Source organism: Pongo abelii, chromosome 18 (genome assembly GCF_028885655.2).
Source record: "Pongo abelii isolate AG06213 chromosome 18, NHGRI_mPonAbe1-v2.0_pri, whole genome shotgun sequence".
NCBI classification, from domain to species: Eukaryota; Metazoa; Chordata; class Mammalia; order Primates; family Hominidae; genus Pongo; species Pongo abelii.
Window position 1 is genome coordinate 3386257 of NC_072003.2, and position 13623 is coordinate 3399879.

The window sequence follows — 13623 nt, forward strand, 5'->3', positions numbered from 1 at the left end:
ACATTTTAATTTGGAGAGTCTTACTTTAGAATAAGAAAGAAATAGCGGAGTGAAATGTGAGTACTACAGCAAGTAACAAGCATTTCAGATGAGCCTTGGGCCTTGGCCCGCTTGTAGCCCAGGCAGTGCCGAGGTGAAGCGACGCTGAACCGTGGGAACTGTCCAGGAGCACCCTGATTGGCTGCCTGACTTAGGGGGCGGGGTCAAATAACAAAAAATCATTTTGTTATTTAAAAGCTAGTGTCTACCCATGCATTATGGTACACCAAAAATCATAAAGAAGAAAATTAAAGTAACCTGTATCCTTGCAGCTCAAAGGTAATTGCAGTTAGGCACTTGGAATATTGTTTTACAAAAGTTGGCTGCAATCGATGTGTATAATTTTGAGTTCTGATTTTCCACTTCCTACTTCCCATGTCAGTGGAGCGCTTAGAAATGTGATTTTTTTTTTTTTTTTGAGATGGAATCTCGCTCTGTTGCCATGCTGGAGTGCAGTGGCACGACCTTCACCTCGTGATCTGCCCGTCTCAGCCTCCCAAAGTGCTGGGATTACAGGTGTGAGCCACCGTGCCCGGTCCAGAAATGTGATTTTAATGGCTGCATAACATTTCATCACAGGGACGTGATATAATTCACCCATTCCTCAACTCTGAACAATTTCAAGTGTTTCTGTACCATAACAAACACTGCTGCACACTTCCTTGTGTGGGAATCATTTGTGTTTATTATTGCCACAGGTAGCCTGAGTGATCTATTTCTCCAGCTTGTAGTAACAATGTCACCTTTCCTTTGTTATTCATTATTTCTGCCTAACTATACCCTGCCATTACTATCAGTGGGTCCAGAACCTCCCTGTGGGTGTCAAAAAGCACCCCAGAAATTCACTCAATGGAGTCAGCCAGGTGGAGAGAGGGAGAGAATGGGGAGCTAGAAGCGTCCACTGGCACGATCCTGAGTTGCCGGCACACAGTGTAGTCCCCGCCCTTTGATGTCTGGTCAGCTGGCAGCCCGTGTGCTGCAATATAGATGCCTGTGGCCCATCCCTTTGGGGGCCACACTGGGACCCACCTAAGGTTCAGATCACTGCCATTTGTGTTCAAACTCATGTTATTCTCCATTGAAGTCTGACTCTGGGCTGGGTGTGGTGGCTCACACCTGTAATCTCAACATTTTTAAAGTCCAAGGAGGGAGGATCATTTGAGCCCAGGAGTTTGAGATCAGCCTGGGCAATACAGTGAGACTCCATCTCTACAAAAACTTAAAAAATTAACTGGGCGTGGTGGTGCATACCTGTGGTCCCAGCTAATTGGGAGGCTGAGGTGAGAGGATCACTTGAGCCCAGGAGGTTGAAGCTGCAGTGAGCTGTAATCATGACACTGCACTCCAGCCTGGGGAACAAAGCAAGATACTGCCTCCAAAAAAAAAAAAAAAAAAAAAAAATCTGCTTCCGGATGGACACCCACTCCCTGGCCCTGGGGCTTCCAGTCCCACTGTGTCAAACCAGGTTTCCCCAGGAACACCCAGGGCAGATCCAGGCTTATTCCTTTGAGATCTCCTCTGGGTCCTTGGGATCTTTTTATGTGGAATTGACTTCAATCTATTTTTTTCTCATGATACAGCTGTAGCTGTAAAATATAATCCAAATAGGTCTATATGAAGATTATAATGTTTGAATTCTGACTGCGTCTTATTATTTATTTATTTGATTTGTGAAGTCTAATAATTAACATTTCAATTATTTTCTTTCTATACATTAATGGCTTTTACTTTTTTTTTTCTTTACAGGATGATTGCACTAAGCTTTTACTTTTTTTTTTTTTTTGGGAAGGAGTCTCACTCTGTTGCCTAGGCTGGAGTGCAGTGGCACGATCTCAGCTCACTGCAACCTCTGCCTCCTGGGTTCAAGTGATTTTCCTGCCTCACCCGCTTGAATGGCTGGGATTACAGACATCCACCGCCATGCCTGGCTAATTTTTGTATTTTTAGTAGAGACAGGGTTTCACCATGTTAGCCAGGCTGGTCTTGAACTCCTGACCTCAAGTGATCTGCCTGCCTCGGCCTCCCAAACTGCTGGGATTACAGGCACGAGCCACCATGCCGGGCCAGCTTTACTTTTTGATTTGATGTTTGGTTATGGAGGTGATGTGGTTTGGCTGTTTGTCCCCACCAAATCTCATGTTGAAATGTGATTCTCAGTGTTGGAGGTGGCACCTGGCAGGAGGTGTTTAGATCATGGCGGTGGGTCCCTCATGAATGGCTTGGTTCCCCCCACACAGTAATAAGTTACCATGAGCTCTGATTGTTAGAGCCTGGGAGCTTCCCCTTCTCCCTCTTATTCCCTCTCTTGTCATGTGACACACCTGTTCCCACTTCACCTTCTGCCATAATTGGAAACTTCCTGAGGCCTCACCAGAAGTAGATGCCCACACCATGCTTCTTGTACAGCCTGCAGAACCGTGACCCAAAAACACTTTTCTGTATAAATTACCCAGTGTCAGGTATTCCTTTATAGCAGTGAAAACGGACTAACACAGAAGGCCTGGAAGTTGGTGAATGTTATCCATTCATTATGAATTATATTAAATACCTTCTAGTAACAGAATGATCTTTGTCCTCTTCAATTCTTGTTTCTGCTTAAAGGATACTTTGGTTAATATTAATATTAGTCATTCTGCTTTCTTGTGTTTGCTCGTTCTCTCAGACTTTCTGAAACAGTTTACTTGGAATGAAGGGCTCCTTCCCTCTGTATCAAGATCTTCCTTTTCAAAGCTTTCAGTATGTGAGAAAAAATTAGGCCAGGCGAAGTGGCTAATGCCTATAATCCCAGCACTTTGGGAAGCCTAGGCTGGTGGATCATGACATCAGGAGATCGAGACCATCCTGGCTAAACGGTGAAACCCCGTCTCTACTAAAAATACAAAAAAATTATCTGGGCGTGATGGCGGGTACCTGCAGTCCCAGCTACCCAGCTACTCGGGAGGCTGAGGCAGGAGAATCACTTGAACCTGGGAGGCAGAGGCTGCAGTGAGCCGAGATCACGCCACTGTACTCCAGCCTGGGTGACAGAGCAAGACTCTGTCAAAAAAAAAAAAAATTATTGTACAATCTAACACCTAGAAAGAACAGTCTACAGGCCAGGCATGGTGGCTCACATCTGTAATCCCAGCCCTTGGGGAGGCCGAGGTAGGCGGATCACCTGAGGTCAGGAGTTCGAGACCAGACTGACCAACATGGTGAAACCACATCTCTACTAAAACTACAAAAAAATAAGCTGGGTGTGGTGGCGGGTTCTTGTAATACCAGCTACTCAGGAGGCTGAAGTGGGAGGATCCCTCGAGCCTGGGAAGTGGAGGTTGCAGTGAGTCAACATCGTGTTACTGCACTACAGCCTGGGTGACAGTAAGACTCTGTCTCAAAAAAAAAAAAAAAAAAAAGAAATGATTCTGTTTTTCAATTTGTCTTTTGTCTATCTCACACACTTATGTCTCTGCTTTTCCACGTAAATTTTTATCTACTAATTTTCACCTTTGAATGTCCCTCTTTTGAAGACGGGTGAGTGGGGCTTTCGGTTTTGTAAGGGATACTTGCGTTATGTTAGGATCCATCCTAACATTTTCAGAAGGGTGTGTTTTGGGGAAGAGGTGTGCTTATTAATATCGCAAGCCAGAGGATGACTCTAGTGGACATTTGTCAGACTTTGTGGCTTCCAAGCATCTGGGCCCACTTCCAAAGTTTGTAGAGTCCCCTAATTTATGGATGTTGTTGGGAAGACAGCCCACCTCCCACTATAGAAATAAGTACACCAGAAACTTGTTTCTGAGTGTCTCTTTCAGCTAGAATGAGAGCAAGTGACAGGCTCTCTGTCCATCAGATATACCTGCCCTGCATTTGAAACAGAGAAGGGGAGACAAGGAGGAACTTGCTCTGGCAGTGGCAGCCATTGTAGGGACATGGATTCCTGGAGTGTGACGACAGTAATGCTAGGGGTAGCAGCGAATGTCTGTGAGAAGAACATCAGAAATACAAGCTGCAGCATCTAGTGCTTGGTGGCAGCAGCACTGGTGTCCTCACTAGCTGGCTTGGAGTTATGATTTGGGACACTGTTAACAGATGAATTTTTTTTTTATTGTTGTTGTTTTGTTTTTGTTTTTGTAGAAGTGGGGTCTCGCTATGTTGCCCAAGGTGATGTTGAACTCCTGGCCTCAAGCAATCCTCCTGTCTTGGCCTCCCAAAGTGCTGGGACTTCAGGCATGAGACACCACACTCAGCCATAAGACTGGTTTGTTAGTTCTCCTGAGAAAGAGAGCCAACAAAATATATTGTTAAAGGGTGGGTGGGGTGGGTGGGAAAGTAAGATTTTAAATGCTAAGGAATTGGCACATGTGATTATGGAGGCTTGGCAAGTTCAAAATATGCAGGGTGGACCAGAAGGCTGTAGACCTAGCGAAGTGCTGATGTTGTTGAAGCTTGAGTCCAGAGGCAGTCGGCTGACTTTTTCTATTGTGGCCTTCAACTGATTGGATAAGGCCCACCCACATTATGGAGGCTAATCTGCTGTACTCAAATTCTATAGATTTAAATGTTAATCTCACCTTAAAAATACTCTCCAAAAATAAAAATTAGAAAGAAAGAAAGAAGAAAAGAAAGGAAGGAAGGAAAGAAAGAAAGAGAGAGAGACAGAAAGAAAGAAAGAAAGAAAGAAAGAAAGAAAGAAAGAAAGAAAGAAAGAAAGAAAGAGAAGAAAGAGAAGAGGGCCAGGCGCGGTGGCTTATGCCTGTAATCCCAGCACTTTGGGAGGCTGAGACCCCGTGGATCTCGAGGTCAAGAGATAGAGACCATCCTGGCCAAAATGGTGAAACCCTTTCTCTACTAAAAATACAAAAAATTAGCTGGGTGTGGTGGCACGCACCTGTTGTCCCAGCTACTTGGGAGGCTGAGGCAGGAAAGTCGCTTGAACCTGGGAGGTGGAGGTTGCAGTGAGCCGAGATTGCGCCACTGCACTCCAGTCTGGCAACAGAGCGAGACTCCGTCTCAAAAAAAAAAAAAAAAAAAGAAAGAAAGAGGCCAGGCAGAGTGGTTCATGCCTGTAATCCCAGCACTTTGGGAGGCTGAGGCAGGCGGATCACAGGGTCAAGAGATCGATACCATCCTGGCCAACAAGGTGAAACCCTGTCTCTACTAAAAATACAAAAATTAGCTGGGCATGGTGGCGCGTGCCTGTAGTCCCAGCTACTCAGGAGGCTGAGGCAGGAGAATCTCTTGAACCCAAGAGGTGGAGGTTGCAGTGAGTCGAGATCGAACCACTGAACTCCAGCCTGGTGACAGAGTGAAACTCCGTCTCAAAAAAAAAAAAAAAAAACAAAAAAGAATGGGACAGGGAGAAGGTGATTGGATTTATACATTCTAGCCAAGCATGTAGTGATAGCTTTGCTCAATCCTGGTTCCAAATACTCTGGTTCAACCAGCTATGGTGAAGGGGAGGTGGTATAAACGTGACTCCTGGGGCTCCATCACACTGTGCCTATGCAGATTAGGAAGCTCTATCCCAAGAAAAGGGTAAACCATGTGAGTTGCAGGGACATCCCCAAAGATGTCCATCCTAGGGGTCTAGAGTTCATAAATCACAGCATCCTGGGTTCTCCTGGAGAAAACGTCCCTTAGAATCAGACTACCCTTCATCTCAAACATTTTCTTTTTCCTTTTTTTTTTGAGACAGAGTCTTACTCTATTGCCCAGGCTGGAGTGCAGTGGCACAATCTCGGTTCACTGCAACATCCACCTCCTGGGTTCAAGTAATTATTGTGCCTCACCCTCCCAAGTAGCTGGGACTACAGGCACATGCCACCATGCCTGGCTAATTTTTGTATTTTTAGTAGAGATGGGGGTTTCACCATGACGGCCAGGCTGGTCTCAAACTCCTGACCTTAGGTGATCTGCCCACCTTGGCTTCCCAAAGTTTGGGGTTACAGGTATGAGCCACAGTGCCTGACCCCAAACATTTTCATGAATTAAGCCCATCTCAGTAACGTGCTCGTAACGTTAAAATGGAAAACATGAAGCATCACTAATCTCTCAAGATGACCAGGCAGAGGAAAGCAAGGGCTGCACAGAAAACACGGCAGAGCCCCATATCTCAACAAAGGAAGTGATACTGCAAAGGATTTCATGACAGAATTTCCACACCTATGGGCACAGGACCAGATAACAAGGTGAGGAGGTTTGTAGTTCCAAGGAATTTTGTCTGCGATTTATCTCTATCAGGATGGCTTCATTTCTAATATCTTCAAGTTTTGGTCAAAGAGTTTGATCTAAACCTTAGATAATATTGTATGTCATCGTTGTTTGTTCCAAAGGGGCCAAAATTAGGTGGGACAATTATGTTCTTCTTGTCCCTAATGAGGATTCAGGGAATCTGGTCCCAGTGGTCAAAGGAGGTTCCTGCAAATGCCTGCTCTGTGATCACTGCAAACACTTACTTACACAGAGGACTAAGACCATGAGCCCCTACTCTTCACACACTCAGGACCTGCCTGTGTTTCCAAGACATTCTAACTCCCACAATAAGTAGAAGCATTGACCAGTTATGTAGAAATGAGGAACAACTGATAGTGACAGCACCAACCTTCTCCAGGTAAGGTCGCAGAGGTAAAAAATTAAATATGTGTGGCTCAGATGTGAAGTTCTTTTAGGAATCTTCTTTGCTACATCATCCAGATATAGGAAGTAAATAGTACAGTACAGAGAAGTGAAGTACAGGAGTCCTCAATCCATCAGTTGTCACTTGAGATTAACCCAGTAATCATCAGTCATTCCTCCAGTCTCTTTATGAGCTGTTAACTAGTTGGGTGGGGAACTGAATGTACCAAAGACACTCACATTCTCAGAGTCAGGCTATGTGTATATGTCTGTGTGTTTTGTTTTCTTTTCTTTTTTAATAGAGATGGGGTCTTGCTATGTTGTCCAGGCTGGTCTTGAACTCCTGGCCTCAAGCCGTTTTCCCTCTTCGGCCTTCCAAAGTTCTAGGATTAAAGGCATGAGCCACCATGCCCAGCCTGTCTGTGTTTTCAATGTTAAATATGCAAAATAAGAATCAGTGAGTCCGCTAGGAAAAGCATCATAACTGAGTGTTGGAAATTGGAACGGTGGGTGAGGAGACCACATCCTGTTTTTGCAAGTTTACGAATTGATTTGCAAACGTGGTTCTTCCTGGAGCCTCATCACATCTTAACCATCCATGTGTGTGTTTCTGAATTCACTGTCTTCTACGCAGCTGGGTTCAGACATATGAGAGGGACAAACCAGCCGAGTGTCTCCAAGTTCCTCCTCCTGGGACTCTCCAGGCAGCCCCAGCAGCAGCATCTGCTCTTCGTGCTCTTCCTGAGCATGTACCTGGCCGCCATCCTGGGGAACCTGCTCATCATCCTGGCTGTCAGCACAGACTCCCGCCTGCACACCCCCATGTACTTCTTCCTCAGCAACCTGTCCTTTGTGGACGTCTGCTTCTCCTCCACCACCATCCCCAAGATGCTGGCCAATCACATACTCGGGACTCAAACCGTCTTCTTCTCTGGCTGTCTCACGCAGATGTGTTTTCTCTGTGTGTTTGCTGACATGGACAATTACCTCCTGGCTGTGATGGCCTATGACCGCTTTGTCGCTGTGTGCCACCCCTTACATTACACAGCAAAGATGACCCATCAGCTCTGTGCCCTGCTGGTCACTGGATCATGGGTGGTTACCGACTTGAATGCTCTGCTGCACACCCTGCTGGTGGCTCGACTCTCATTCTGTGCAGACAACACCATCCCCTACGTCTTCTGCGATGTGACTCCCCTCCTGAAACTCTCCTGTTCAGACACACACCTCAGTGAAGTGATGATTCTTACTGAGGCTGCCCTAGTCATGATCACCCCATTTCTTCGCATCCTGGCTTCCTATATGCACATCACCTGCGCTGTCCTGAGGGTCCCATCCACAAAGGGAAGATGGAAAGCCTTCTCCACCTGTGGCTCCCACCTAGCTGTGCCTTTCCTCTTCTACGGCACCATCATGTCTCTGTATTTCAGCCCTTCATCCTCCCACTCAGCTCAGAGAGATACAGCAGCTGCTGTGATGTTCACAGAGGTGACTCCCATTCTGAACCGTTTTATGTACAGTTTGAGGAACAAGGACATAAAATGGGCTCTTGGCAAAGTGGTTGGCAGGAAGACATGCTCTTACGGATGGACGTCCTATGGAACTATGTGTCATTTCCAGGCATAGCAATCTTTGCCAACTCATTGAAATGTAGCAATCTATCTGTCAAAGTGTCTTCAAGGAACTTAGAATAAATACATCCAGTAGATACTTATCGATGAACTCTGACTTAACTACAACCCTACTCTCTTAAGCAGGTAATGACATTTGTTTCTAATTACTGTATTTAAAATTCTTTTACATAAAAGTCAAACTATTCCTTTCCAAATGATCATTTTGAAAGGCTATATGTTGGCCAGGCACAGTGGCTCACGCTTGTAATCCCAGCACTTTTGGAGACAGAGGCAGGCAGATCACCTGAGGTCAGGAGTTTGAGATCAGACTGGCCAACATGGTGAAACCCCATTTGTACTAAAAATACAAAAATTATCCAGGCATGGTGGTGGGTGCCTGTAATCCCAGCTGCTTGGGAGGCTGAGGCAGGAGAATCACTTAAACTCAGGAGGTGGAGGTTGCAGTGAGCCGAGATCGGCCATTGCATTCCAGACAGAGCAAGACTCCATCTCCAAGAAAAGGCTATATGTTACAAATATTTTTGCACTTTCCTGTTGTAAATGCTATTAGGCTCTACAGCACTGGTTTTCAATCATAGCTGCATTTTAGTATCATGTGGGGCACTTTGAAAATATATACAGCACATCCTCCAACAACATTTTGTTCAATGACTTTTTCTTTTCTTTTTCTTTTTCTTTCAATAGTTTTTGGGAGGCAGGTCGTTTTGTTACATGGATAAGTTCTTCAGTGGTGATTTCTGAGACTTTGGTGCGCCCGTCACCTTAGCCATGTACACTGTACCAAATATGTAGTATTTCATCTCTCACCCCCATCCCACCCTTCCTCCTGAGTCCCCCAAATCCATTATGCCTTTGCATCCTGATAGCTTAACTTGCATCGTTTGTGGTTTCATATAAATTTTAGGTTTGTTTTTCTGTTTCTGTAAAGAATGTCTTTGGTATTTTGATAGGGATTGTATGGAATCTGTAGATTGCTTTAAGTAGTATGGGCAGTTTAACAATATTGATTCTTCCAATCCATGAAGATAGAATATCTTTCAATTTTTGTATCTTCTTCCATTTCTTCGATCAACGTTTGATAGTTTTTCATTGTAGAGCTGTTTCACTTCTTTAGTTAATTTAATTCCTAGGTAGTTAATTTTATTTGTAGCTATTGTAAATGGAATTAAGTTCTTGATTTCTTTTTCAGATTGTTCGCTGTTGGCATATAGAAATGATACTGATTTTTGTGTGATTTTGTATCCTACAACTTTACTGAATTTGTCTATCAGTTCTAATAGTTTTTTTTGATGAGGTCTTTAGGTTTTTCCAAATATAAGGTCATATCATCTGCAAACAAGGATAATTTGACTTCTTCCTTTCCAATTTGGATGTCCTCTATTTCTTTCTCTTGTCTGATTGCTCTGACTAGGACTCCCAGTACTATGTTGAATAACTGTGGTGAAAGTGGGCACATGTTCCAGATCTTAGAGGAAAGGCTTTCAGTTTTTCCTCATTCAGCATGATACCAGCTGTGGGTCTAATGGACCTTCGGAGCTGACAGTCACCCTGCTCTGGATCACCTTTCAGATTGCTCATCATGAAGAGTGAGCCTAGAAACCCTGCCTAAGGAAATCCAAGGTCTAATCTGGGTAAAACCAATAGAGGTGAAAAATTGAGTCACTAGAAGTTCTCTGTGGGCAAAACTGTTGTGCTGGGAAGGCCGAGGCTGGTCCTTTGGCCATAATTCACACTCCTGGGCCTCACACGGATTCCGAAGAACACTTCATAATTTTTAGTGTCTCATCCTCCAATTTGACTGCCTTACTTTATGGGGGTATATTTAATATAAGGTGTGTCTTCGATTTCAAAGAAATAAATTTGCTATTCATTCTGTCCAGGATGCCTCACCTGTCTTCTTCCTGAGTAGCACACTCTACATAAATCTTCCAGATCCAAGTTAACGTCTCCCACTCTCTGATGCCTTTACTAATTCCTGTAGGCTGAGACAGCCATGTCCTCTCCTGGGTTCCCTCAGAACACTCTTATTTGAATTATTGTACACGCAAGGCCACCCAGTTTGTTTATTGCTGCTGCTTCTAACTTCTGCTTCATCCTCAAAGCCCTCTACCGACGTGAGATGCACGGGACTCAGACATACACTGTGCCCCTCAGATATAAAGCTTGGCTCCTGATAGAGATTACTTATGCAACCCACTTTTTTTTTTTTTTTTGAGACAGAATCTCGCTCTTCAGTCACGCAGGGTGAAGTGCAGTGGCGCTATCTCAGCTAACTGCAACCTCCGCCTCCCAGGTTCAAGCAATTCTCCTGCCTCAGCCTCCTGAATAGCTGGGATTATAGGTGCCCACCACCATGCCCCACTAATTTTTTATATTTTTAGTAGAGATAGGGTTTCACCATGTTGGCCAGGCTGGTTTTGAACCCCTGACCTCAAGTAATCTGCCACCTCAGCCTCCGAAAGTGCTAGGAGTACAGGTGTGAGCCACTGCGTCTGGCAGCAACCCACTTTTATTGAATGTGAATGAATGAACATCATCTTAACTTTCAATTTGACATCTTTAATCAGGCAAGAGGCTTAAAAATTATATTTTGGGAATAACAATATAGTATTTACGTTCTAGAAAAGATTTCAAAAAATATAAGTAAGAAAATTAAAGTAACATATTGAAACATTGTTAAAAATACTTTGGTATAAATATTTTGGTTGAAAATAATTTCAACCAAAGTTGATTTCAGGTTATGTATACAATTTCGCATCCTGATTTTTCCACTTACCATTTCCCATGTTGTCAAATACCTTCAACTGTGATGTTTACAGTTGTGTGACATTTCATGATATGGATGTATTGTAATTTATTTGGCTTAATTCCCAACTTTGAGCAGATTCAATTCCTTTACACATGGAAATTACATTGCAGTGGACATCATGCTCACACAACTTTGTTTGCATTCATTAACATTTCCACAGATAACCGTTAACATTTCAACTGCAGGGGCAAGTATTGGGTCATATTCCTTTATCTAGTTATTTCCACCCAATTCCACTGGCCTTTATTATCAGAGTCTCACCCTGTTGTTGGCAAAGGTTCCCAAAGCTCATTCATCCAATGGAGTCGGCCGTGCCCAGGGTTCATGAATACCACGTATTCACTTGAGGACTGTGCACATAGTACTTTTGCCCTTTTAATCCTTTCTTTGCTTAAATTTGAGAGGAGAAAAGAAAACTACAGAGAACTGACAATCCTACATAGACACATAATCAAGATGATATTACCTCCTTCACAAATGTCTGCATTTTAAAACTTTAAAAATTGAAGTACTCCAATATGCTTGAATGTGTTTTGTAACTCACTTTTATTATTTAACTTTTGCTGCTCAATTTCCCCTTCAGGATTCTGGTTGCCTTTGCTGTCAGCAACCAAACTTCTTGCTGTCAGCTCCTTCTGGGATGGCTTCAGAGGCAGAGAGGGGACTCTCTGGAGATCATACCATTCCTGGGTGGACAATATTCAGTGACTGATCCATGGGAGGTATAAAAGCCCTGACAGTTCTGCCCAGCCCAGTACAACTCCGATGAGCCCACTCATCTCCAGAGATGTTCATGGCTGCCTCTGGGTTTTACTTTCTTCACTGCCCAATCCCTTCTGCCCCCTACCTCTCACCCAAAGGCGTTGAAGGTCAGTAAACATCTCTACCCCAAGTTCGCCTTAGCATGTGCTTCTGGAGAACCCAATCTGAGATGACGTTTTGATAACAGTAACAACAGCATGACAACAGTGAACAAGAACAGCTATGATGAAGGGCAGGCGAGCTCCAAAGTGGGGCATAGCCCACAAGGGTTCTTAGCTTTGCCCAGGAAAGAATTCAAGGGCAAGCTAGAGGTAGAAGAAAACAGCTTTATTGAAGAAGCAGTGCTACAGCTCCCTTACTGCTCCAGCATGACCAACACGGTGAAACCCTGTCTCTACTAAAAAGACAAAAAATTAGCGGGGCGTGGTGGTGCACACCTGTAATCCCAGCTACTCAGGAGGCTGAGACAGAATTGCTTGAACCTGGGAGGTGGAGGTTGCAGTGAGTCAAGATCATGCCACTGCACTCCAGCTTGATCAACAAAAGCAAAACTCTGTCTCAGAAAAAAAAAAAAAAAAAAAGAGAAAGAGAGAGAAATTTGAACACATAGAACACCATGCAAAGACACAGAAGACACTCAGGGACAATGCCATGTGAAGATGATGGCAGAAACTGAAATGATGCATCTGCAACACATGGAAAACCAAGGGTTGCTGACTGCCACAAGAAGCTAGAAGAGAGGCACGGAACAGCCTTCGGAAGAAACAAATGCTGCCAACCTCTTGATTTTGGATTTCAAGACTCCAGAACAATGAGACAATACATTTCTGTTGTTTTTTAAATCTCCTAGTTTGTGGTACTTCATTACAATAGCCATAGGAATACATCATCCCAATAGAATTGCTTGCCTTATCCTTCTCATATGCCCTGTACAGCCTTCTGCTGCTGTTGTTTGCATTGCTCTTAGGTCTTCCTCCACGAGCTTATAAAGCCTTTGGAAGCCTTGAAAGAAAGAATAGATCATTATTCACATTTGTGCATGTAAGTGCTAGGCACTGGGTTTGGTTCAAGTAAAGTGTATAATGTTTAATGAATAATGGATAAATAGGAGGAATCAGTACCCCGAAGATTTTTTTGTGTGTCTTTCTCCTTGTCTTCTCCCCATCTCGCAACTAGGCTGTATCCATGAGCGCAGGGGCCCAGTTTTATCAGCTTGACCCTGGGATGTACTAGTTGCTAAACAACTATTGTTGGCCTAATTACATAAATTAGGCAAACAATGATTACATGAATGAATGAATATGATGTGGAAGTCACTGGAGAGGAAGATGAAAATCTTCCTAAAGGAGATGATGGGCTTGGCTCAGCTCTCTCCCACCTTGTACCAGAGTTGCCCAAGCCATATTAAAGCCTGAAGCAAAAGGAAAAATACATACCCTTATACACATGTTTTCTTGTATTTTTTAAACCATTAATTTTTCCAGAACACTTAAAAGAGTAAAAAAAAAAAAAAAAAAGGAAAAAGTATCGGGTGCGGTGGCTTACGCCTGTAATCCCAGCACTTGGGAGCCCAAAGTGGGAGAATTGCTTGAACCCAGAAGTTCAAGACCAGTCTGGGCAACATAAAAGTAAAAAAGATAGCCGGGCGCGGTGGCTTAAGCCTGTAATCCCAGCACTTTGGGAGGCTGAGGCGGGCGGATCACGAGGTCAGGAGATCCAGACCATCCTGGCTAACACGATGAAACCCCGTCTCTACTAAAAATACAAAAAATTAGCCGGGCG

General features: G+C 44.0%; 1 protein-coding gene across 1 annotated transcript; it reads left to right on the forward strand.

Moving 5' to 3' along the window:
- Window positions 1-6013: 6013 nt before the first annotated feature.
- LOC100442342 (putative olfactory receptor 1F2) lies at window positions 6014-12438 on the forward strand. Its single transcript, XM_054534671.2, has 3 exons — window positions 6014-6209; window positions 7271-8393; window positions 11663-12438. The coding sequence occupies exon 2, from the start codon at window positions 7285-7287 to the stop codon at window positions 8260-8262; it is 978 nt and encodes a 325-aa protein (XP_054390646.1). The 5' UTR covers window positions 6014-6209; window positions 7271-7284; the 3' UTR covers window positions 8263-8393; window positions 11663-12438.
- The last annotated feature ends 1185 nt before the right edge of the window (window positions 12439-13623 follow it).

What these genes read in the sequence shown, in the direction of transcription:
- LOC100442342 (XM_054534671.2), top strand. Translation starts at nt 7,285, where the DNA reads ATGAGAGGGACAAACCAGCCGAGTGTCTCCAAGTTCCTCCTCCTGGGA.